General features: G+C 36.9%; 1 protein-coding gene across 7 annotated transcripts; it reads left to right on the top strand.

Moving 5' to 3' along the window:
• Positions 1–4,062: 4,062 nt before the first annotated feature.
• Positions 4,063–12,273, top strand: LOC112702918 (uncharacterized). 7 transcript variants are annotated; one of them, XM_072199366.1, is made up of 11 exons: positions 4,063–4,558; positions 5,365–7,487; positions 7,644–7,830; positions 7,909–8,270; positions 8,358–8,435; positions 9,552–9,704; positions 9,834–9,997; positions 10,312–10,459; positions 10,550–10,672; positions 10,951–11,038; positions 11,773–12,273. In XM_072199366.1, exons 2-11 carry the CDS (start codon positions 5,529–5,531, stop codon positions 11,964–11,966), a joined length of 3,456 nt encoding a protein of 1,151 aa, XP_072055467.1. In that variant the 5' UTR covers positions 4,063–4,558; positions 5,365–5,528; the 3' UTR covers positions 11,967–12,273. The 7 variants fall into 7 exon arrangements, with proteins under 7 accessions (XP_072055467.1, XP_025609938.1, XP_072055465.1 ...); XM_072199367.1 differs by having other exon boundaries at positions 4,322–4,814; XM_025754153.3 differs by having other exon boundaries at positions 7,644–8,270.
• Positions 12,274–27,134: the final 14,861 nt, after the last annotated feature.

Here is a 27,134-nt window from a genome sequence, read left to right as displayed (position 1 = left end):
TGAATCAAATGCACCATGTGGAAAAAAGAGGGAAAAAGAAGAAAGAATAGAAAGAGATATTGTATTTATTTATTTATTTTTTTAAGAGAAAACAAAAAAGGAAAAAAAGTGTCTAATCTAGGTAATCAATCAATGGGTAGTTTGTTAACAATTAATCTCTAGTAACGGCGCCAAAAATTTGGTGCAGAATTTACAACCCACAATTTATCGGTAGGTGCACCGGGTCGTACCAAGTAATAAACTCAGATGAGTGGGTATCGATCCTACGAGGATTAACAAATTAAGCAAATAATAGTCAATTAATTATTCTAGCCAAACAATCAAAATTTAGGGTTTCAATAGCAGATAACATAAAAACAGAGAATTAAATAAAAGCAAACTAAACTTAGTTAAGAAAATAATATGATAAAGATAGTTAAGGTGTCAGAGATATTTAAATTTCTAGATTTATATTCATTTTCAACTACCTTGATCATGCAATGATTATGTTCATGGAAAACCCCAAGTGATTAAATTCCTATTCCTAAGCAATCCAATCTCCTCTAATGCAACTAATTGTCAATCCTTTGATCACTCAATTGCATTAGAGGGTGAAGTTCAAATTCTAATTTATATGCCTCACAACCCTAAGAACCCCAAAGCATAATGCAGTTATATGTCACGTACCACATTAAGTCCAGAAATGATATAACTTTTCTAAGACTCAAATAGAATTCAAGTAGAATTAGAGTTATTTTTCAATAATCACTAATTCTTGGAATGAAGAGCAAAACCAATTCTTAAACAATAATCAAATCATTAATCAAGAGTAGAAGATCAAATAATTATTAATCCATCAAAGTAAATAGAGCTCCTAACTTTAACAATGGAGGATTAGTTGCCCATAGTGCAAAAAATTCCAAATCCTAGTCCAATGTAAAACCTAAAACTAATGAAGAGTATAAGATGAAAGAGAGAGAGTGTGTGAGTGTGTTTTTTTCGGGGAGGAAGGAGGTCCCCTTTCTAAGTAAAACCTCTAAGACTAAACCTACAATTCAAATTCAAACTAAATCAAAACAAAATCAAATCAAATCAAATCAAATCATTTCTTAAAGACTCTTTGACTAACCAGTGCTCTTCCTTGTACTTCAAGTTTAGTATCTTTAAATCTTCATTAATTACGAAGATTTCTCAGGTCTGGGACTATTGTAGGCGTTTGACACCACTTTGGTGGCATTTGGTGCCGCTTCTTATGCAATTCTGCACTTCCTTGCTACCTATCTGGCGTTTAGCGCCAGTTTATGGTGTTTGGCGCCGGGACTCCCACATGGAATGGTGATGCTGGACGCAGTTTGGCACTAAATGCTAATGTCACGACGTTTAGCACCGTGATACCAGAGAAAAAGTATAAACTATTATATATCGTTAGAAAGCTCTAAAAGTTGGATTTCTCATGTCGTTATAACTGCATCAATTGGATATTTATACCTCATGATATGCTCATTTCAGTGTGAGGAGGTCAGGGTTGACAGCGTCCACGAATTTTTGTTGTAGTTGTCTTCAATTATTTGTTCCTCCTTGTTCTTTGCTTCTCTTTTCCTAACATTTTTCTACTAGAATCATAAAACCAAGAAAATCAATGTACTAATAGAATAATCTTGAAAATCATAAAATTATTAAGCAAAAGTCACAACTTTTCTGCAAGAAATACTAATGAAAAGCGTTTAAGATGCTCACCCATCACACCGTAACTTATTTATTCAGCTATCTATTTTCTCTTTTTTTTTTCATTTTCGTTTTTGAAAGTTCAATCACCTTTGGTTTCAAGATTCTTATGGCTTTGGTTTCAGTAGCCTCTCAAATATTGATTGATAAAGAGACAAAAGAGAGGGAAGGGGTTAACTTGTAGCCTTGCTAGAAGCACAGCCATATGACGAGATCAACTTTTGAGAAAGAATGTTCTCCCCCCATCCGTGCTATTACCGCTCTATCCCTGATTGATACGTTAAAGTCCATTCAGTGTGCATGGACCACCGCTTTTGACTTTGATGGTGTCCTTAATGCTGAGTTACTATCGAAGGACATCCAGACTCCTCGGGTCGTGTCGATGCTTTTCAAGCTCTTGGTGATGCCCTCTGACTCTCTTTTTGGGCGGCTTCATTGCTAATGTTTCCTAGAAACATTTCTCAAATGCCATTGAATTTCCTACCTCAAGATCTACCTTTGAAGTCGAGGAGAAGGAGTAGCTCCTTTAGGGGCAAAAGGACTCAGGTTGACAGTTTGCAGCAGAAAGGGAGAAGCTGGTGAAGGATGTCTTTGAGCCTTCCAGGACTCTGTTTAGTTAATGCTCTAAAGCCTAGACCAAGAAGTTCCAAAAGGACTTGGCCGCAATGTTAGGATGTAGTGAGAAAGCAACAGTTGCAGCAGTAAAGAACTTTTAGGTTTACCATGGAGCTCTCAAACTTGCGAAGGATATGGTGGACAATATTATAGAGGTCATCATAGGATAAGTTCAGTTTTCTTGCCCTTAATATAAATTTGGAGTAGGCTTTTCGAGGACAATGTTTATGATGCCCAAACTATTAGTAGGTCCGGAGCTTGAGGCCAATCAGGTGGTGAGTGAGGAAGCAGCTTTGATGGCATGAAATTTCTAGTGACTTTGTAGTAGATTTTGTTAATTTTCTCTTGTTTACATGTCTCTAATATTTTTTGACTTGGGTATAAATATTTACTTCACTTCATATTTTTTATTTTCTTTTATGTGGATACTTGGATCCAAGGTGTTTAATTAGAGTGAACAATTTTTTTATTAAATTTTAAGACGCCACTGGTAAGTGCATTTTATTTTCTCATGTGCATTACTTACATTCTTAGAGGATTTTCTAAAATTTTTCAAGCATAATACAGAGTGTGCATTACAAGAAATTTACAATAGCCACTAATTTAATGACCAATTCTACTAGTCACTAAAATCTTGGTCACTAAATTAAAGAAATAGAGATTAAAGTTGGTCTCTAAGCTTTAGCGATCGATTTTTAACCAAGGCTACTAAACCTGTACTAAATGATATCAGTTGTCAACAAAATCGGTCGTTAAATAGTAATAAATATTTTGGTCACTAATTTAGGATCAATCTTTTAGTTGCTAAATTAATCTTTGATGAAAAATTAACGTTCCTAATAGCGACTAATTTTTTGGTGGCTAAATTGATTGATATGATTTCAATCGCTAAATCTAGCGCTGATTTTAATTTCCCAATTATAATTTTTTTACTAAATTTCACATATACTATTTTAAAATCTTGATTTTTATATACAATTATAATTCTATAAAATATAAAAATCATCAAACATAGATTTATAAAAGTAATGTTTATAAAATTAATGTTCAACATCATTTAAATCTCTTTAATTACTATTCACATCATTTAAATATCTTTAATTACTAACCAAAATCATAACTACAATGAAAATAATTATTCTTCACACTTTTATTTACCATTTTCATCCTCTGCTATATTTGTTTTTTCATTCTTTAGTTGAGGAATCATAATTTTAAATTTAGCTTTTTTATCATTTATTGAAGCAGATAGTTATTGAGTTCAAATTATTTTTATATCTTCTCGAATCTAATTTTCAAGCTATAGTTTCTCCTCTTGCATTTTCTTAATTATTTATTCAGACTTTCACAATCAATTAGATGACTGAAAATTATAGCCACTATAATTAGATTTTTTTTTTCAATTGCAGTAAACTCTATTTTAAGTACATAAATTTTTCTTCCTTTTCTTTTAAATAATTTTTGGTATAAAATATTTATTATTTTAATTATTCTATTTTGTTCTTAGTATATATATTGAGATTTGAAAAAAAAATAAATTAGTAAACGAAGATATCTAGCTATAAAATACGCAGCCATAAAAAATGGTCAATATCTAAAATTTTGATAATAATATAATAAAGTATAATATACTTGAAGAAGACCTCTGTGTATGTTATAGAATTATAGAATTCAGGTAGGTACTATTATTGGGGGTCATTTTATATTTCTCGTTTTCTACTGCTATCTGTAGTCTATACTACTGTATGAGATGTTGATGAATGCTTGCAAACAGAAGATAAATCCAAAAGGTTAATAATGTTTAATCTTACTAAACAAAATAGAATAATCATCATGGACAAAAGAATAATACATGCCGTCCAAAGTTTTTTTAATGACGATAATACTATAAATAAAATCAACACAAAATTGTTAACAATTTAATTTTTTTCCTTACACATCATTATCATGAAAAATAAAATAGAACTATTTTTTCTGCACAAAACAAAACGGAAAGAAGAAAAAGGAAAAAACGAAGCGTCTTTTTCTGAAGACAGGGTTGAAGTGCAAGTTGATTCACACTCTGACTGTGGGTAAAGCAAGAATCAGTTCGTGATAACCCACAAAATAGAAAAAGAAAACGTTGGTTTGTTTTGTTTCCAGCTGAAAGTTCTGTTTTTGATTGCAAAAGTTCCTTTTCTTTTATTTGGTCACCTAATTGAATATTAGTTCCAGCGCTTGAACTGAAGCAATACATTGGGTAAGTAAAAATTTTGTTTTTTTCTTATTTTTATTATAATTGGGTAGTTTGATTCACTTAATGTTCTGCTAGTTTTGATGTTTGATCTTTGTTTTATTTTATTGTTTTCATTATAACTTTCTGGTTTTTTTTTTTTTGGGGCGGGGGGGGGGGGGGGTTCAATGGAGAGTGTTGAACTGTTGATAGAAGGTGGAACCCTAGATTGACAATTTTGGGAATGAAGATGGCTGTTCAAAGGATTCTGATTGTGTTTTTGGTAGACTATTATATTATGCTCAATTTTGATTTTGTGTTAGGAAATGGTCTTTGCTTGCCTCTTAATCGCAATCATTTTTGACAATTGGGTTATTTGGCGCTAGAGGTGATCGGCTTGTATGATCATGTTAAAGGAATTCTGTAGAATTCAATGCTTAAAAGTATTATTATTAATTGATTAGTCAATAGCTAGCTAATTTCCGGAATTAGTTTTGCAGGACTAGAAATACCTGTAATTTTTTTGAGAAACTACTGAGATATTCTCAAAATTGCATTCACATTAATTCATGGTCATTCCATTCATGTCCTCAGAGACATAATAGCTCTTTAGCCATAGAAATTATGCTGCCTTTGTTTATTATATTGAAACGTTTTATTGTCAATTTTACAAAAGGACTGGGTTGCCATTATCTTGACCTTTTCGGTTATCTCGGTAATTTTAGGCATCTGCAGTGATATTGTATATCTCTATTCTCTGCCCATCCGTTATGTCATCGTTTTGCATGTTAACTTGTTGCTAAAACTTCTTTTGAATTCCATTATTTATACAGGTGATTACTTCAAATTTGATTTGCATTTTGAGGCTTGGGAATGCCGAAGATCGCAGATGCTTCAAATTTCTAAATTGTGATTAACTAGTACTCAAGGTTTTCGAAGCACCTTTGGCATAAAGGCTGTAAATAAATTCTTTTTTCAAGTAAAAGGATATGGTATAATGGAACATTCAAGATTCCAAAAAGTGCTTCCAAGCAATACAATGGAACCAAGAAATGGTGAATTCCAGCCTGGGTTGCAGCCAATGATGCAGGATCGACCGGATGACATGCATACAATTAGAAGACCACCTAATGTTAGTACGGCACAAGCCAAACCTGTACTTAATTTTTCCATACAGACAGGTGAGGAATTTGCTCTCGAATTTATGAGAGATAGGGTGAATCTTGGGAAGCCTATGTTTCCAAATGTCGGTGACACTAATTATACACCAGGTTATATGGATCTAAAAGGCATCTTAGGCATTAGTCATCCAACATCAGAAAGTGGATCAGACATTTCCATGCTTTCAATGGTTGACAAATATCCAAAAGAGTTCGAAAGAGTGAACACATCATTGCAGGGAGACAAAAGCAATTATGGGTCAATTCGATCAATACCAAGAACTTCAATGACTCAGGACAGTAGACAACTTGTGCAGAAGTATGGCTCTTCTCGAGGTTCCGATAGCTCATCAATGCTGTTGAAGTTCCTTTGCAGCTTTGGTGGGAGAATATTACCTCGACCAAGTGATGGAAAACTAAGGTATGTTGGAGGTGATACACGTATTCTTCGTATAAGAAAGAATATATCTTGGCAGGAGCTCTTGCAGAAAGCATTATTAATGTATAGTCAGGTTCATGCAATCAAGTATCAGCTTCCGGGGGAAGATCTTGATGCTTTGGTATCTGTGTCATGTGATGAAGATATGCAGAATATGATGGAAGAATGTAACCATCTAGAAGACAGAGAAGGATCACAAAAGCCTAGGATGTTTTTGTTCTCATTGAGTGATTTGGAGGACGCTCAATTTGGTCTCAGTGGTTTGGGTGATGATTCTGAGATCCAATATGTTGTTGCTGTTAACGGCATGGACATGGGATCAAGAAGAAACTCAACCCTGATTGGCGTGAACTTTTCAGCAAATGATCTGCATGATTTGGACAGGCAGAACACTGAAAGGGAGACTGGTAAAGTTGCTGTTGAATCTGTAGGTGTCAACAATTCTCTCTTGAATAACAAATTTGACTCATCACCAAATGTGGAATCCTTGCAACCAGTGCTACCTACTTCCTCAAATTCTTATGAAAGATATCCACAGTCCTTGCAACCAATGCACCATGGGGATCCTGTTGGTCAATATCATGTATCTAGATCTGTTGTTGAAGACATTCCTACTACTATGCCTCCTCGTGCACTGATTAATCAAGATGGGGTTTTTAGCAAAGGCCATCCACCAGTTGGATTACCAGTACATAATTCTGAAATACCACCAGTGGTCACAAAAAAGAAGGGTGATAGTTTGATTGAACAAGCAAGCAACCAGGGTAAAGTTTTATACTTGGAAACACCATCCTCAGCTCCTACTCAACTATTTGATGGTTACATGAAAAATAATTTTCCCGAAGCAACAGCTGTAGTTACTATGCCAGAGGGCTATCCAATACCTCCGACAAAAAAGGACCAGCTACAGAACTATGAAGATGGTGCTTCTACATCTAACAGTGGTTTTGGTCCCACTTATGTCGACTCCCAGTCAAATGCTGTTGATTTTAGTTCTCTTAACCCTCCTCCTCTTCCTGAAAGAGTTTACTATTCAGAAAGGATTCCTAGGGAGCAAGTAGATTTGCTGAATCGGTCCACCAAGTCAGATGATTTACATGGTTCTCAGTTTAACATTTCCGATTTACTTTCTGATGCAAAACCCTCAGATTCAGTTACAGGATCTGACAACAACTTGCATAATGGGAATCAGCCTCTCCGATCTGAGGAATTGGGTGTTGCAGCAAAGCCTTTGCCTGCTGATGGCTATGCTATTGATAATGGGACTGCCAAACATCAAATATACAAACATTTTCCTGATCCAAGTAGCCAGTTGAAGTCAAAACTAACTGAGCATGTGAATTCTGAGTTGAAGAAGGTAGTACCAAAAGTTGAAGGGAGTAATGATGTAGTAACTAAAGATCATGTTGTTAATTTTGAACCTGAAACTTATTGTAAAGATAATCATATCAAACACCGGCTTGACGAGATAAAAGATAGCAAATCAGAATCTGACTTTCCTACTTTGCATCAGGTTCCCTCTGCTAGGCAACTTGAGGATCCTGCTTCATGTCTTCCCGAGGTCGATTGGGGCAATGCCACTGTTACAGAATCTAATGAAAGTCGCATGGTTCAAGGACTACCTGTTTCTCTAAATGGGAATCAAACTACCAAGGGTGATTTTCAACCTTCTTCAAGTGTTGCTTCAAAGACATCACAAGGTGACATTCTAATTGATATTGATGATCGATTTCCCCGTGAAGTGCTTAGTGACATGTATAAAGCTTTACTTGAAGAAGGTTTCTCGGGTCGGCATCCACTAACCTCGGATGGAGTAGGTCTAAGCATAAATGTGAAAAATCATGAACCTACACCTTGGGAATATTTTCACAAACTGGCACAAGAAGGACTCAATAATGTCTCTCTCATTGATCAGGATCATGTTAGTTTTTCACCTGCAATAGAAGAAGTGGAAGATGAGGGTAGAACTCACCATGTTACGCCTCTAACAACAGGTGAAATATATCAGAAAGACTTACATGGAAGGGTTGAAACAGAAACTACTATTCTAAAGCCAAATGATCCCCTCGTGAAGGATACTGAAAGTATGCAATTTAATGCTATCATGGAAAACATAAGAGCACAGGAATCAGTTTTTGAGGTATGCTTTTTAATATATTCAATTTCATTTCAGAATCTTTATAAATATATTTGTTTGCTGACAGAAGTATTTGTCATCTTAACACAGGATGGGAAGTTTGAAACAAGAAATCGTACACCTCCTGTTGATCCTCCCGTAAGTGAAATTGACCCGAATTCTTTGCAGGTGAGTTCCTCCTTCTCTCGTCTGCGATATTTCTTCTGTGGCATGGTTCTCATTTTTAGAGGAGTAAACTAAATGAATATTTTTATTATGGAGTGATTGCTAAGTTGTCAAAGTTTTATAAATTTATTGATGTCTTGTACATCAATGAATGGCGATAATGCTTAGGCTTAAATTGGCACGCTTTGCTGGTCTAGTTCCTAGTTATTTGTTTAATAATCGAGACTTGTTTTGGTAACTTCTTGAGTTCATGTTGGCAGCAGAGTATGATGCTTGCATTTTATTGAACAAGGCTTGATCATTTTAATCTGTTCCCATTCTTTCATTTTCATTGAGGTTACTACAACAGTACTGAGCTATGATATCAGCAAGTAAAGGGAAAAGAAACATCAGAGTGAGAAAAAAATTTGTGGGAAGAGAGAGAAATCGCAGGGAGAGAGGTAGCAAGGGAGAGAACGAGTTTAGATGAGAACAATGATTGCGATGATTAAATTCTGGTCTGCATGACTAGTTTATATGAATTCAAGTAGACTTGCTTCTTTTGGAAGCTTTCAACAGAGGTTTAGTGAAAAACAATATCAGCTAACAACATTTTGATAGCATCCTTTTGAATTAAGTGACATGCTAATATAGCTCTAGAAAACAGCATTAGTAGCTGCTGCTTATATCCTTCATCAAAGAATTTCGTTCTAAAGATCCTTCCATACTGAACATTTTGTGCTTTGTGGCTTTCAGTTGTATCTCTAGTTATTGCATTCTTCAATTGTTGAATTTTGTGAGGTACTATGTGTATGTGTGTGGTTATGAATGTCAACGCTGACTTCTATGGACTATTACAGGTTCTGTGGTCAAGTATTTCTTAGGCATACTTTTAAGTCTGTAACATGTGTATCAAAATACAATGTATGGACAAGTTAACCAAGTTTCAGTCATGATATGATTCTTTATTTCTCTTTTCATCTTCTCATATTACCTATTGTAGACTGCTCTGGTCATCTAGCTGTTTTATATTTTCACAACTATTTACATCGTCACTTGAATTCATTGTCTTCATTGAATACTGGTCTAAGCATTAAAGTCTTCAGTCCTGTTATTTCATTGTTCTGATGCAATTCATAGGTCATAATGAATGAAGATCTTGAAGAGCTGAAGGAGCTGGGTTCTGGTACCTTTGGGACTGTGTATCATGGAAAATGGCGTGGAACAGATGTTGCCATCAAAAGAATAAAGAAAAGCTGTTTCACCGGTCGATCATCAGAGCAAGAGAGACTGGTATCATATATATATATATATATAATTTCAATAATATACTACCTGGATATTTATCTATACTCTGAAAGAGCTTAACTGATGGTAATGGATTTTGAGGCACATGAAATGATATTTGCTTCTTTTTCTCAGACTTTAGAATTCTGGCGGGAAGCTGATATTCTTTCCAAGCTTCATCACCCAAATGTTGTGGCATTTTATGGTGTAGTTCAGGATGGACCTGGAGGAACAATGGCCACTGTTACGGAGTACATGGTGGATGGTTCTCTTCGGCATGTATTGCTTCGCAAAGATAGGTAATGTACCTAGAAAGAACCTTTGCATTTCTATTATTTAGTTCTTCATGTCAAACAATGTCTTCGGTAATTATTTTTATTTACGTCTGCCTTTTATCTAATATAGTGAAAGTTGTGTGATTATAAATTATAATAACTCCAATTTCATATAGAAGCCATGATCTATGCAATCTGTTTGTTTGCTTTTGTAATCTTGTTACAGCCATAAGTCATAACTCGTAAGTGCTACTAGAATTCACTGTTTTATAATGTCCAGTTATGAATATCATGTCTGTTGGTGGATTTGGCTCTAATGGGTCTAAATTGTATTGTAGGTATCTAGATCGTCGCAAGAGACTGATAATTGCTATGGATGCAGCTTTTGGAATGGAGTATTTACACTCAAAAAATATTGTTCATTTTGACTTAAAATGTGATAATTTGCTTGTGAACTTGAAAGATCCTTTACGGCCAATATGCAAGGTAACTACGCTTGTATTTTTGTCTAATTGTTTAAGTTGGAAGCTTCTTTGTGTTTAAGAGTTGACAAGACTAAGAAACTTGTGTTTCCAGGTTGGTGATTTTGGCTTGTCAAAAATTAAGCGGAATACCTTGGTCTCGGGTGGCGTGCGGGGGACTCTTCCTTGGATGGCACCAGAGCTGCTGAATGGTAGCAGCAACAAGGTGTCAGAAAAGGTAGAATTTTAAGTTGTCTTCTACTCTTTCCAAAGATTAAAATTCAAGTATGCAGCTGAATTTACTGATCTAATATTCTGATCTCTATTTTAGGCATTAAAAACTGCTTTGATCTCACCTGGAAAGTCTTTATTTGTCATAGTACTCTGGATTTCTTAACTTCCCCTTACCTTTGGAGAAGAAATCCCTGTGAAATTAAAGAAATCTACTTCATTTCTGTTTTTGTCTGCCTTGTTACTCGGAGTTATTTGCATCTAAAATTGAATTCTTATTTGTAGGTTGATGTGTTCTCCTTTGGCATAGTATTGTGGGAAATTCTAACTGGTGAGGAGCCTTATGCCAATATGCACTATGGTGCAATCATAGGTGCGATCTTGTTCCTATGCTTTTTTTTTTTTTGGGTCCTGAGGTAGAGCTTGAACTATGGTTGTATACTCTGAAATCATTTTTCTACCAATTTTTGGAAGTAAGAATATGCTTGGACAACTTTTTATGCATTCGCTATGAACAGTGACTGTATAAAAAGATTTAGGTGTTTTTGAGTTGAGCTTTTGAAAAGAATGTTGTTAGTGAATCAGGTTGAAAAAGAGGATCTAAATGAGGAACATAGGGTTTTCACCTAAGATTCCAAAGCATCACATCAAAGATTTGAGAAGTTGAAGCAGTTAGGTGAAGCCAAATAAATGGTTTTATGATCTCTCTTTAACATTCCCTCTCACATGATAGATCAAAACATTTTGATACAAATGATCACAACTGTCACCATCTAAACTGAAAAAAAAAATTCAAAACAAAATAGTAAAATTTGAACACTAGAGATTGCAACTGGTTCAAGTGTGATTTTAGCTAGCTTTGCTTGTTATCCTTATTATTGTTGTTGTCATTATTATGGTATAAACCACTTATCTATGTGCCTGGATTTTAACCAATTCGACCCCAGTTGAGTTGACTGTGTGTAAGACACTCTGGGTACAAGTTCTCGTGTTCTTTCGCATGAACATGCTTAAGAGAAACAAGTGCCAAAAAACCAATCAAAGTGCTTGTTACTCAAAATTTGTCATTTGATCACCATATGACCCATAATTTCTCTTTCCATACAGGTGGGATTGTTAATAACACATTAAGGCCAACAATTCCCAGTTACTGCGACTCAGAATGGCGAACACTGATGGAGCAGTGCTGGGCACCAAATCCTGCAGTCAGACCTTCCTTTACAGAAATTGCCCGTCGATTGCGTGTGATGTCTGTGGCAGCTAGCCAGGCAAAGGTGCAGGGCCAAAAGGCGTCTAAATGATTTGAAAGAGAGATGTGTTGGTTGCTGCTTTTCCAACCCTAATACCAATATTGGCGTTGGTATTGTTAAAATCATACTCCAAGTGTATTATTATACCACCTCAACTTTTTATTGAAAATTTTCTTTTTTTTTTTTCTTTTATCAACCCTATACTTTTGTGAGCAAAATTTGTGTGTATATGAAACTGCTTTTGTGCAAACGGAAAATAGTCTTCTTTTCTATGTTGTTTGGTTCCCTTTTACTTTGTATATTTGCCCTTTGAACCAAATTTCTTGCATCTATAAGTAAGTCACAATTTTGTGTTGTAGTTTTTGAGTTGGATGTATAATTTCATGTATGGACTTGACCAACGTTATTTTTTTATGTGTGTGCCCATGATGAGGAAAAGGTGTAACTATAAAAGAAAAGGAAATAACTCCGAATTATGAAAAAAAGTGTAACTATTGGGAGAAGTAACATTAAATGTTGTTTTTCGGAATTACAAAACAAGTATCTTCTACAATTTTTGTACAAGAAAACGGTTTAACTAGTTGGAAAATTGTTATACATACGAGGGAATTTTTACCTCAAAAGTTAGCTTTTCAGATAAATTAAGACAAATTACGTACTTAATCTTTAGGGACATGTATGTTTTTTATTCATAATGTTTGCAATTTATTTTAAAAGTACTTCTAATATTTAGTCACATTTAATTTTGTTCTTAACATTTTTAATTTAACTCAATTATCTCTGAACGTTAATTTCATGTAAAACGTTAGGGATAAAATTGAAAACTTCCAATAGTAGTTTTGACACAAATTAAAAACATTAGGGACAAAATTGGATTAATAAAAAATGTTAGGAATAAAATTGAATGAAATTAAATGTTAGGGATACTTTTGAAAAAAAATTGCAAACGGTAGGAACAAAAAAGTATATTTTACCCTAATCTTTAATATTGTTATTCGATCAGCTTCATAGTAAACAAGTTGTTCACAAATTTCATACTCAGTCCTTATCTAGTCTTGAGTGTGAGGAGTGTGTAAAATCCTACATTAACCAGAAAATGAAAGCCTAATAACTTTTATGTATAAACTATTAAAATGGTATCTAAAATTTTATACCGCTCACAAAAATAACCTAAAATTATTTTCATGTTGAGTTTTATTTCCATCATTTTAGCTTTGGTGCATGGGACAATGTCAAAGGTTTTGCTAGCGTTATTTTGAAGAAAGTGGATGGAATGAACAAAGGCTTTTATAATGGGATGGTCTTGAGTTAGAATTTGGTGGAGACATTGGCCTTTAGTGCATGAGAGAATGTCAAAGATTTTGCATCTATCAACCCACTTGATGTTGTTCTCTTTTTTCTTGTTGACACTTTCGAAGAGCTCTTTCTGAGAAGGCGGGCAGCAAAACTCACTTTCTTCCCAACATAAAACACCTGAAGTCGTTTGTTGTCTAGAAAATAAAAATCCAAATAAGGATGAAGGCAAAGAATATGCTGCTTAAGACAATTAATTTTTTTGTTGTGCCGCATACGTGGAGGAGAGTCGGCAGTGTGCAACAACCCTCTTGTATTGGATACCTGACTAGCTTGTGCATTGGCCATTGTGTCCCAACAATCCTCTGTAGCCAATACTCCCAGACTTGTGCGAGGATATCATCGCAGATCCAATAATCTGTCATAGAGCCCTTGTTGTGGATGTTGGCAAACATCTTGTGAAGATGCTTCACTGCCCTCAGCCGCCATACGTTGTACATCCTCTACTCTTCACCATACTGGAACTTGAAATGTTGCTACAACAAACAAAAATAGTGAGAAGCATGAAAATTACTATATATAAATGTTTTAAATGATGTAATATATTATGAAATTTTAAATAAAGAACACGTAATTACCTTAAATAAGACCCACTAGAAGTCTTGAACTCGATCAGGAGTCATGCCAAACCTGGGTATAAATTACTAGTAGTGGTTCTTGAATACATATGTAATAATCTTCATGCCTTTAATCCTTACCTTACTAGTCAATTTCGTCAAGTCACTTTCTTATTTTCTCTAAGTTTCAAGTACTTCTAAGAAAAACAATATATACTTTGGTTAGAATGGAAGCTTCATGGCCGAACCATGAGGGCATGAGGAGGTGAGTTTTTACCTTCTTGAGCTTGGATCTTGTGTGGTCCTAGAACACGATTTATGAGTGAGATAGGTTAAATAATGAGAGTGTAATTTTTTGCTCTTAGGAAGTCCTACGGCCAAATGTATGGTGAAGAAAGGGAGGAGAATTTCTCATCCTTTTAGATTTGGATTTTGATGTTCTCTTTTCTCTTGCGGAAGCTCCTATTGTTAGTTTTCTATCATTAACTCTCCACAAGAGAGCATGATTGCCCAATGTATGGATAGAAAAGAGGAGAGTGCACTCCTTACTCACCTAGGAAATTCTTGAAGGTGATTCAAGAAGAGAATTGGTGAAGAGATCCTAGCTCTTGTTTGCTTGACAAATGGTAAAGTGGTCTTGATTTTGAAAGAAATAATTATATGAAGGCAGGACAGATTTTTTCTCTAAGTCTCGGACACTCTCTTTCTCTTTACTGATTTTTCTTAATCTCACTTGATAATTCGTGTGGGGAGAGGTGAAAATGAATTAGGAAGAAAATGAAGTATCTATACAATATGTATAATGAGTTGTTTATTTGGCCCATTATGAATTAATAATGCAAATTGCAAATTAATCTTCATTAACCTTAATTTTAGATGGTCTATTCAGTTTTATGGTTTTTAGCCCTAATTCAAAATTTTTCAAATTAACCCTTCTATACCCACCGTATCCTTTACCCCCAAAACCTACATTGTTACTTCCACAAAATCCACTCCATCCCTCCATCGCAACCTGCATCCCTCCGCTCCGTTCTCACACGACGTGGAGCCTCCATGTCATTCTAGCGGAACTGTCGCGCCCAGCATCATCGCGCCGAAGCCTTCGCGGGAGGGAATTCCGTCGCTCCTCACGCGGCTGAACATGCGCGTTCTGCGGCGTTGCGTGACTGGCATACCGTCATCGTCGCTGACGCGAACTGTAGCACCGAACCTCCTTGCGTGCGTCATCTTAGCGTCTTCCTACAGCCTGGGTCCTGTTTCCTGCGCCAGCTAATTGTCACCGTGACCATTGGAAGGGTCACGGTCCAATAGGGGTTACGGCAACCTAACTCCAAGCGTCGTGAAAAATCTACAGTTAGTGGGTTAATTTCTCGTTTTAATGATTCTTGTTTTTTTAGTTTCTTGTTATATATTTAGTTGATTTTGCTGAGATGATTGAATGTTCATGGCAGAAACCAGAGTATTTGCAATTTTAGTATGCTTGAACATGTAGAATAGTTTGTTGGTTTAGATGGTTGCAATTGATTTAAGGTTAGTGCGAGAAGAGTCATATAAGTTTGGTAATCAGTTTTAAATAGCATAATATTTTTCCTTGCAGTGTAGACCTTCGCATGCAATGTGACGTAAACAAGCTGAGCAATGCCTTTTTTTGAAACTATTTATTAGATGATTACTTTAACAGGGTATAAGATGGTTGATTTTCTAGTGTGCATTGGAAGGATCTTGAAATTCATGATTCTCACATATTGAAATAGGTAGAGTTACTAACCTTGATAGATGGGTAAGTGTTAATATGGAGAATTCAATCATGTCCTTGTACTTTTGTCCTGAGATATTTACTCATGCATGTAGTCAATGACAAAAACATTTTTCTAATATGTGCATTCAATTTCTTGAAAGCGATTACAGTGAATATAGTTGGGACTGCCAAGAAGGAAGAAAACATGTAACAAGGGTCTTGAAGCTAATGTAACAGAATTCAGAGAAATAGTGACGGATGAGAAGGCTTTGTGCACTAAGTTGGCCACTTTGGATCAAAAGAAGAGAGAGTTTGAAGATCAAATCAAAGCAATAAAAGCTGAGATTGCAGGATTTACAAAAAGGAGGGACAAAGTTGCTAAGAGAAATAGAGAAGTGTTTGAGAATGGAAAAGTGCTGAGAAGTAAATGGGATGGTTTGAGGAATAAACTGCCAAGGTTGAAAGCTGAGGAAGAATGGGCATTTGTAACTGAAACTAATATTGAAGCTAAATGATCAAAAGTTTGCGAAACGAGTCCTTCAAAGCACAAGTTTTGTTGAAGATTGGGTCTAGCCATCTAGGAACATGGAAATATTACAGCTTTATGTTAGTTAATGAAGCAATATTTGTCTGCTTTTTGGGGGCAAGTTAATCTTAGGAATCATTTAGAGTCAGTCAATTTACACCATCACAAGTTTTAAGTCTCTATCTACAACTTTGGTTCCTCAACAAAGTCAATAGTAACTTGAGAGTTTCAACATCTGAAGATAATTAACATTGTTGAAGTCTCTTTGTAACACCCCAATTAACCTAAGCCTTACCTCGCATCGTAAAGCAAATGTAAATCAAAGGTTACGACAGTTCTAAACTTATACATATAATATATATAGAAGGAACAGTATAATCTAGAAACCCGATGAAGGATATATCTCAAAACAGGATTTGAAAAATGCAAAACGTGCTAACAAAGCTACTAACTTAAAGCTCAAGAGACAGATGTAATATAATAAAATATAGTAAAGTAATATCATAAGAATCTAGCCACAGCTCGTGGAGTTTAAGCCGACCAGTCATATACAGATCATATATGAAACCAGACATTTAAAACAGCTTATACAAGTTTTGTTCTCTCAAATACAAGCTTCTAGGAAAAATAAACTGCGAAAGTGAGAGACATGTTCAGAATAAATCAAAAGACTCAAAAGAAGTGCCCAGATCCTCTGCTTTTGTTACTAATAAGACAATCACCGAAGTGGGTTGCGACCTACATCTAAAAAATACAACAGAAATATGGTATGAGAACCGGAGGTTCTCAGTATGGTAACAATGCCCAGTGATGTTGGATATAAGACCCCGGGATGCCAAAGGCAATCCTAGACTCCATATCCATTCACAAGAGTTCAAGCTTAAAGCAGTCTAAACAATAAGGCGTAATATATAAAACCTTATCCAAACTTGAAACCTTAATATATAAAAAGGGTAATCTATTCTTAAAGGATTTTTTACTCTAACCATACACCGCTGTCCCACAGCCTTCACCAACCTATCCTCCATACGAACCCATCGCCGTCGCCTACCTAACCTCCTCAACCATACAAACACAGATAATACAAGCAAGTAAAATACAGGTAATATTCAAGTATGTAGCAAGTGATTCAAGAAGCAAGTAAGCATATCATACAAGTAGACAAACCCAAGTAGTCAAAGCATGCAAACAAATATATAAGATGCATATGATGAATGTCTGTCCTATTGGCTGTGATATCTCATGTCGGTTACTGTGCCAAACCCGACAACAAATCCGGTCGACAACTCCTGAATTAGTCTCTCTATTGCGCATAAGGAGGAAAATTCCGAGGGAGAGTGCCTGATGAGCGGATAATTTATACGCTTTTTGGCATTGTTTTCAGTATGTTTTTAGTATGTTTTAGTTAGTTTTTATTATATTTTTGTTAGTTTTTAGTTAAAATTTACTTTTCTGGACTTTACTATTAGTTTGTGTATTTTTCTGTGATTTTAGGTATTTTCTGGCTGAAATTGAGGGACCTGAGCAAAAATCTGATTCAGAGGCTGAAAAGGACTGTAGATGCTGTTGGATTTTGACCTCCCTGCACTCGAAGTGGATTTTTTGGAGCTACAAAAGCCCAATTGGCGCGCTCCCAATTGCGTTGGAAAGTAGACATCGTGGGCTTTTCAGCAATGTATAATAGTTCATGCTTTGCCCGAGATTTGATGGCTCAAACTGGCGTTCCAAATCAGCTCAAAACTGCTCGGCGTTAAACGCCGGAACAAGCACAAGAATGGGAGTTAAATGCCCAAACTGGCACAAAAGCTGGCGTTTAACTCCAAGAAAAGTCTCTACACAAGAAAGCTTCAAAGCTCAGCCCAAGCACACACCAAGTGGGCCCGAAAGTGGATTTTTATGTCATTTACTCATTTCTGTAAACCCTAGGCTACTAGTTCTCTACAAATAGGACCTTTTGCTATTGTATTTTCATCTTGAGATCTTTGAATCTTTTGATAACGTTTTGGGGGCTGGCTTCACGGCCATGCCTAGACCTTGTTCTTATGTATTTTCAATGGTGGAGTTTCTACACACCATAGATTAAGGTGTGGAGCTCTGCTGTACCTCGAGTATCAATGCAATTACTATTGTTCTTCTATTCAACTCGGCTTATTCTTGTTCTAAGATATCACTTATTCCTCAACTTGATGAATGTGATGATCCGTGACACTCATCATCATTCTCACCTATGAACGTGTGCCTGACAACCACCTCCGTTCTACCTTAGATTGAGTGGATATCTCTTGGATCCCTTAATCGGAATCTTTGTGGTATAAGCTAGAATTGATGGCGGCATTCAAGAGAATCCGGAAGGTCTAAACCTTGCCTGTGGTATTCTGAGTAGGATTCTAGGATTGAATGACTATGACGAGCTTCAAACTTCTGAAGGCTGGGCATTAGTGACAGACGCAAAAGAATCACTGGATTCTATTCTAACCTGATTGAGAACCGACAGATGATTAGCCGTGCTGTGACAGAGCGCGTTGAACATTTTCACTGAGAGGACGGAACTGCAGCCACTGATAACGGTGATGCCCAACATACAGCTTTCCATGGAAAGGAGTAAGAAGGATTGGATGAAGACAGTAGGAAAGCAGAGAGACGGAAGGGACAAAGCATCTCCATACGCTTATCTGAAGTTCTCACCAATGAATTACAGAAGTATCTCTATCTTTATTTTATGCTTTATTCATAAATCATCTATAACCATTTGAATCTGCCTGACTGAGATTTACAAGGTGACCATAGCTTGCTTCATACCAACAATCTCCGTGGGATCGACCCTTACTCGCGTAAGGTTTATTACTTGGACGACCCAGTGCACTTGCTGGTTAGTTGTGCGAAGTTGTGATAAAGAGTTGAGATTGAAATTGAGCGTATCATGTTGATGGCGCCATTGATGATCACAATTTCGTGCACCAAGTTTTTGGCACCGTTGCCGAGGATTGTTTGAGTTTGGGACAACTGACGGTTCATCTTGTTGCTTAGATTATGTATTTTTTTCAGAGTTCTTAAGAATGAATTCTAGTGTTTCAAGGTGATGTTCTTATCATCACCAAAGCTGATTGATTCTCATCAATTTAGCTCTTGAATGCAATGTCCTGCTGAAGCTTGGCTAGCCATGTCTAATTTCTTTAGACTAAAGCTTTAGACTAACATTGCATGATTCCTGGAATTCTCATTAAGAATTTTGATATCCTTATTTTCTTTTCCACTTAATTTTCGAAAAATCAAAAAAATTACAAAATCATAAAAACCAAAAATATTTTTTGTTTCTTGTTGAGTCTAGTGTCTAAATTTAAGTTTGGTGTCAATTGCATGTTTCTGTTCTTTTTGCATTTTTTTTCGAATTCATTCATGTGTCTTAATTGATCTTCAAGTTGTTCTTGATGATTTCCTTGTTCTGATCCTTAAATTCTCTTGTCTTGAGTGTTTTGTTGTTTCTCATATGCATTCTCATTTTGTTAGTGTCAATAGTATACAAACTTCTTAGTTTGGTGTCTTGCATGCATTGTTTATTTGATCTTAGTTTCATTTTGATTATTCCTCATTATTAAAATTCCAAAAATTTTTAATTTGTGTCTTTTCAAGTCAATAATACAGAGAATTGAAGATTCAGAACATTCAGCAGAGGAATTACACAGAAAAAGCTGGGCGTTCAAAACGCCCAGTGAGGAAGGAACACTGGCGTTTAAACGCCAGCCAGGGTGCCTGGTTGGGCGTTTAACGCCCAAAAGGGGTGAATTTTGGGCGTTAAACGCCAGAATGTATACCATTCTGGGCGTTTAACGCCAGGATGGCACAAGAGGGAAGATTTTGTTTTTAATTCAAATTTTTTTTTAAGTTTTCAAAATTTTTCAAAATTAAATCTTTTTCAAATCATATCTTTTCAATCATATATTTTCAAAATCAATTTCTTTCCATTTTCAAAAATACTTGCTAACAATTAATGATTTGATTCAACATTTCAAGTATGTTGCCTTTTCTGTTGAGAAAGGTTTAATGTCTGAATCATATCTTTCTTGTTAGGCAGGTCATTAATTTTTAAAATCAAATCTTTTTAAATTGTTTTTCAAACTATATCTTTTCAATCATATCTTTTTTAATCACATCTTTTTCAAAATAGTTTTCAATCATATCTTTTTGATTTCTAATTTCAAAATCTTTTTCAAAAATCACTTGATTTCTTTTCCACTCTTAGTTTTCGAAAATCAATTAGTATTTTTTCAAAATTTTTTTAAAAATCTTTTTAATTTATTCTCGAAAACTTCTTCCCCTCTTCTCATATCCTTCTATTTATGGACTAACACTCCTCCTCAATGCACAATTCGAATTCTGTCTTTCTAGATAAGTTTGAATTCTTCTACCTCTTCCTTCTATTCTTCTTTTCCTCTGACACCTCAAGGAATCTCTATACTGTGACATAGACAATTCCATATTTTCTTGTTCTCTTCTCTTTCATATGAGCAGGAAAAAAGACAAGAGCATTCTTGTTGAGGCTGACCCTGAACCTGAAAGGACCTTGAAGCGAAAGTGATGAGCGGATAATTTATACGCTTTTTGGCATTGTTTTTAGTATGTTTTTAATATGATCTAGTTAGTTTTTAGTATATTTTTATTAGTTTTTAGTTAAAATTCACTTTTCTGGACTTTACTATGAGTTTGTGTATTTTTCTGTGATTTTAGGTATTTTCTGGCTGAAATTGAGGGTCCTGAGCAAAAATCTGATTTAGAGACTGAGAAGGACTGCAAATGCTGTTGGATTCTGACCTCCCTGCACTCGAAGTGGATTTTCTGGAGCTACAGAAGCCCAATTGGCGCGCTCTCAACGGCATTGGAAAGTAGACATCCTGGGCTTTCCAGCAATGTATAATAGTCCATACTTTGCCCGAGATTTGATGGCCCAAACTGGCGTTGCAAATCAGCATCAGAATTTCCAGCGTTTAACGCTGGAACTGGCATAAAACTTGGAGTTAAACGCCCAAACTAGCACCAAAGCTGGCGTTTAACTCCAGAAAAGGTCTCTACACGAAAAGTATCAATGCTCAACCCAAGCACACACCAAGTGGGCCCCAGAAGTGGATTTTTACGTCAATTACTCATCTCTGTATACCCTAGGTTACTAGCTTACTATTAATAGGATCTTTTGACATTGTTTCTGTACCTCATGACACTTTACACGTTTCTTTGTGTACCTTCTATGGCATGAGTCTCTAAACCCCATGGTTGGGGGTGAGGAGCTCTGCTGTGTCTTGATGGATTAATGCAATTACTACTGTTTTTCATTCAATCATGCTTGCTTCCATTCTAAGATATTACTTGTTCTTAAACCGGATGAATGTGATGATCCGTGACACTCATCATCATTCTCAACTATGAACGTGTGCCTGACAACCACCTATGTTCTACCTTAGATTAAGTAGATATCTCTTGGATTCTTTAATCAGAATCTTCGTGGTATAAGCTAGAACTGATGGCGGCATTCAAGAGAATCCGGAAGGTCTAAACCTTGTCTGTGGTATTCTGAGTAGGATTCAATGACTGAATGACTGTGACGAGCTTCAAACTCCTGAAGGCGGGGCGTTAATGACAGACGCAAAAGAATCACTGGATTCTATTCCGGCCTGATTGAGAACCGACAGATGGATAGCCGTGCCGTGACAGGGTGCGTTGAACATTTCCACTGAGAGGATGGGAGGTAGCCATTGACAACGGTGAAACCCTTGCATACAGCTTGCCATGGAAGGAGCCTTGCGTGCTTGAAGAAGAAGACAGTAGGAAAGCAGAGATTCAGAAGATGGAGCATCTCCAAAACCTCAACCTATTCTCCATTACTGCAAAACAAGTACTTAATTCATGTTCTTTTGCTTTTCATAATCAATCCTGATAATTTCTGATATCCTGACTAAGATTTACAAGATAACCATAGCTTGCTTCAAGCCGACAATCTCCGTGGGATTGACCCTTACTCACGTAAGGTATTACTTGGACGACCCAGTGCACTTGATGGTTAGTTGTGCGGAATTGCAAAAGTGTGATTGCAATTTCGTGCACCAAGTTTTTGGCGCCGTTGCCGGGGATTGTTTGAGTTTGGACAACTGAAGGCTTATCTTGTTGCTTAGATTAGGACTGTTTTATTTTTGTTGGTTTAGAGTCTTTTAGTTGAGTCTAGTTTCATATTTTAAGTTTGGTGTCAATTGCATGCTTTTGTTTTTCTTTTAATTTTTGAATTTGCATGTCTTTAGTCCCTTTTTGATTCGTAAAAATTCTAAGTTTGGTGTCCTCTTTGTGTTTTTCCCTTAAAAATTTCAAAAATTAGTGCTTGATTTTCTAAAAATTTTAAGTTTGGTGTCATTTTGTTGTTTTTCTCTTTCCTCATTTCAAAAACCAAATCTTTTTCATAAAATTTTTTCAATCATATCTTTTTAATTGCTCTTTTCAAAATCTTTTTAATTAACTAATTGATTCAGTTCTCAATTTGCTTTGATCTTATTTTCTTTTTGATTTTCGAATTTTTATTTTAATTTCCTTTTGTTTTATTTTATTTTTTTCGGTTAATTCAAAAAAAAAAACAAAATTTATCTATTTGCAATCCATATCATTTCCCTTTATCCATTATGGACCTAAGTGGGATTGATCAGTCCAAAAGGACTCTGGGGTCATATGCAAACCCCATTACAGCTGCATATGGGAGTAGCATCTGTACACCTCCCATCAAAGCAAGCAGCTTTGAGCTAAATCCTCAACTCATTATCATAGTGCAGCAAAATTGCCAGTATTCCGGTCTTCCACAGGAAGAGCCTACTGAGTTTCTGGCACAGTTCTTACAAATTGCTGACACAGTACATGATAAAGAGGTGGATCAGGATGTCTACAGACTATTACTGTTTCCATTTGCTGTAAAAGATCAAGCTAAAAGGTGGTTGAATAACCAACCTACAGCAAGCATAAAGACATGGAAACAGTTATCAGACAAATTCCTGAATCACTTTTACCCTCCAAAGAGGATGACACAGCTAAGGCTGGACATCCAAGGCTTTAAACAAGAGGATAATGAATCCCTTTATAATGCCTGGGAGAGGTATAGAGGTATGCTAATAAAATGCCCCTCTGAAATGTTTTCAAAGTGGGTACAGTTAGACATCTTCTACTATGGGCTTACAGAAAAAGCTCAGATGTCTTTAGACCACTCAGCTGGTGGATCTATACACATGAGGAATACAATTGAAGAGGCTCAAGAGCTTATAGACACTGTTGCTAGAAACCAATATTTGTACTCTAGCAATGAGTTCTCTCCAAAAGGGGAAGTCATGACAGTAGCCACTGATCCTAATCCTCAAGAACAGATGATTGAGCTTAATCAACAATTGCTCCTGATGACAGAACAGTTAGCAGAATTTAAAGAGATGCTCCATGAAACTAAAGTTGCTAACAAGAACATAGAACTACAGTTGAATCAAGCAAAACAGCAAATATCTAAATAGATAACAGAAGAGTGTCAAGCAGTTCAACTGAGGAGTGGGAAGACACTGAATAACACTGCTCAAAAGAGCAAAAGGCCAAATAAGGAACAATTGACAGAGGATAACCAACCCACTGTTCAAAATCCCTCTGAGGACAGTAAGAGCCCAGAGAGGGATACTTTTGGCGTTCAAACGCCAGAGAGGGAAGGAAAGCTGGCGTTAAACGCCCATTCCCTGCCCAGTTCTGGCGTTCAAACGCCAGAAAAGGGGGAAAAGTTGGCGTTAAACGCCCATTTTCCACCCAATCCTGGCGTTCAGACGCCAAGGGAAGATCAGACACCTGAGAGTGCTGACAGTAATCCCTCTAACAAGGCTTCTTCAACCACTTCTGTAAGGAATAAACCTGCAGCATCTAAGGTTGAAGACTATAAAGCCAAGATGCCTTATCCTCAAAAACTCCACCAAGCGGAACAGGATAAGCAATTTGCTCGCTTTGCAGACTATCTAAGGACTCTTGAAATAAAGATTCCGTTTGCAGAGGCACTTGAGCAAATACCTTCTTATGCTAAGTTCATGAAAGAAATCTTAAGTCATAAGAAGGATTGGAGAGAAACTGAAAAAGTGTTTCTCACTGAAGAATGCAGTGCAGTCATTCTGAAAAGCTTACCAGAAAAGCTTCAAGATCCAGGAAGCTTTATGATACCATGCACATTAGAAGGTGCCTGCACCAAGACTGCCCTATGTGATCTTGGAGCAAGCATCAATCTAATACCTGCATCCACTATCAGAAAGCTTGGGTTGACTAGAGAAGTCAAACCAACCCAGATATGCCTCCAACTTGCTGATGGCTCCATTAAATATCCATCAGGCATAATAGAGGATATGATTGTCAAGGTTGGGCCATTCGCCTTTCCAACTGACTTTGTGGTGCTGGAAATGGAGGAGCAAGGGAGTGCAACTCTCATTCTAGGAAGACCTTTCCTAGCAACTGGACGAACTCTCATTGATGTACAAAAAGGGGAAGTAACCCTGAGAGTCAATGAGGATGAGTTCAAGTTGAGTGCTGTAAAAGCTATGCAGTATCCAGACACACCAAATGACTGCATGGGCACTGACATTATTGACTCTCTGGTAGAAGAGATCAATATGACTGAAAGCCTAGAATCAGAGCTTGAGGACATCTTCAAAGATGCTCAACCTGATCAAGAAGAACCAGAGGAAACAAAGGAATTTTCGAAAATTCCTCAGGAGGAGGATAAGCTTCCCAAACCTGAACTCAAACCACTACCACCATCCCTGAAGTATGCATTTCTGGGAGAGGGTGACACTTTTCCAGTGATTATAAGCTCTGCTTTAAATCCACAGGAAGAGGAAGCACTGATTCAAGTGCTAAGGACACACAAGACAGCTCTTGGATGGTCCATAAGTGATCTTAAGGGCATTAGCCCAGCTAGATGCATGCACAAGATCCTGTTGGAGGATAATGCCAAACCAGTGGTCCAACCACAAAGGAGGCTAAATCCAGCCATGAAGGAGGTGGTGCAGAAAGAGGTCACTAAATTACTAGAGGCTGGGATTATTTATCCTATTTCTGATAGCCCCTGGGTGAGCCCTGTCCAAGTTGTCCCCAAAAAGGGAGGCATGACAGTGGTTCATAATGAAAAAAATGAACTGGTTCCTACAAGAACAGTCACAGGGTGGCGTATGTGTATTGACTACAGAAGGCTCAGTACAGCCACCAGAAAGGATCATTTTCCTTTACCATTCATAGACCAAATGCTAGAAAGACTAGCTGGTCATGATTATTACTGCTTTTTGGATGGCTATTCAGGCTACAAGCAAATTGCAGTAGATCCTCAGGACCAAGAGAAAACAGCATTTACTTGCCCTTCTGGCGTGTTTGCCTGCAGGAGGATGCCTTTTGGTCTGTGCAATGCACCTGCAACCTTTCAGAGGTGCATGCTCTCTATCTTCTCAGATATGGTAGAGAAATTTCTGGAAGTCTTCATGGTTGACTTCTCAGTATATGGAGACTCATTCAGCTCCTGTCTTAATCACCTAGCACTTGTCCTGAAAAGGTGCCAAGAGACTAACCGGGTTTTAAACTGGGAGAAATGTCACTTTATGGTGACTGAGGGAATTGTCCTTGGGCACAAAATTTCAAGCAAGGGAATAGAGGTGGATAAGGCAAAGGTAGAGGTAATTGAAAAATTACCACCACCTGCCAATGTTAAGGCAATCAGAAGCTTTCTGGGGCATGCAGGATTCTACAGAAGGTTTATAAAGGATTTTTCGAAAATTGCAAAACCTTTGAGTAACCTGCTAGCTGCTGACACACCATTTGTGTTTGACACACAGTGTCTGCAGGCATTTGAGACCCTGAAAGCTAAGCTGGTCACAGCACCAGTCATCTCTGCACCAGATTGGACATTGCCATTTGAACTAATGTGTGATGCCAGTGACCATGCCATTGGTGCAGTGTTGGGACAGAGGCATAACAAGCTTCTGCATGTCATTTATTATGCCAGCCGTGTTCTAAATGACGCACAGAAGAATTACACAACCACAGAGAAAGAGTTACTTGCAGTGGTCTATGCCATTGACAAGTTTAGATCCTATCTAGTGGGATCCAAAGTGGTTGTGTACACTGACCATGCTGCTCTTAAATACTTACTCACAAAGCAGGATTCAAAACCCAGGCTTATAAGATGGGTGTTGCTTCTGCAAGAGTTTGATATAGAAATAAGAGACAGAAAAGGGACAGAGAACCAGGTGGCTGATCATCTGTCCCGAATAGAACCAGTAGCTGGGGCGTCCCTCCCTTCTACTGAGATCTCTGAGACTTTCCCAGATGAGCAACTCTTTGCCATTCAGGAAGCTCCATGGTTTTCAGATATTGCAAACTATAAAGCTGTGAGGTTCATACCCCAGGAGTACAGCAGAGTGCAAAAAAAGAAATTAATTTCAGATGCCAAGTACTACCTATGGGATGAGCCATATCTCTTTAAGAGATGTGTAGACGGAATGATCCGCAGATGTGTACCCAAAGAAGAAGCACAAAGGATCTTATGGCACTGCCATGGATCACAGTATGGAGGACATTTTGGAAGTGAGCGAACAGCCACTAAAGTCCTCCAATGTGGCTTCTACTGGCCTACTCTCTATAAAGATGCCCGCGAGTTTGTGCGTAACTGTGACAGTTGCCAAAGAGCTGGTAACTTGCCTCACGGATATGCCATGCCTCAACAAGGGATATTAGAGATAGAATTGTTTGATGTATGGGGAATTGACTTCATGGGTCCATTCCCACCATCATACTCAAACACTTACATTCTGGTGGCAGTGGACTATGTATCTAAGTGGGTAGAAGCAATTGCTACACCCACTAATGATACCAAGACCGTGCTGAAATTCCTCCAGAAACACATCTTCAGCAGGTTTGGTGTTCCCAGAGTACTAATCAGTGACGGGGGCACTCATTTCTGCAATAGACAGCTATACTCTGCTATGGTTAGATATGGAATTAGCCACAAAGTGGCAACT

This window comes from Arachis hypogaea, chromosome 7, assembly GCF_003086295.3.
Source record: "Arachis hypogaea cultivar Tifrunner chromosome 7, arahy.Tifrunner.gnm2.J5K5, whole genome shotgun sequence".
In the NCBI taxonomy this organism is placed as follows: domain Eukaryota; kingdom Viridiplantae; phylum Streptophyta; class Magnoliopsida; order Fabales; family Fabaceae; genus Arachis; species Arachis hypogaea.
This window is presented reverse-complemented; position numbering and strand designations above follow the sequence as displayed.

Coding starts and splice junctions, on each gene's coding strand:
- LOC112702918 (XM_025754151.3), top strand. CDS start 5,529: ATGGAACATTCAAGATTCCAAAAAGTGCTTCCAAGCAATACAATGGAA. Junction 9,998..10,311: donor GTATTGCTTCGCAAAGATAG/GTAATGTACCTA, acceptor ATTGTATTGTAG/GTATCTAGATCGTCGCAAGA. Junction 10,673..10,950: donor GCAACAAGGTGTCAGAAAAG/GTAGAATTTTAA, acceptor TCTTATTTGTAG/GTTGATGTGTTCTCCTTTGG.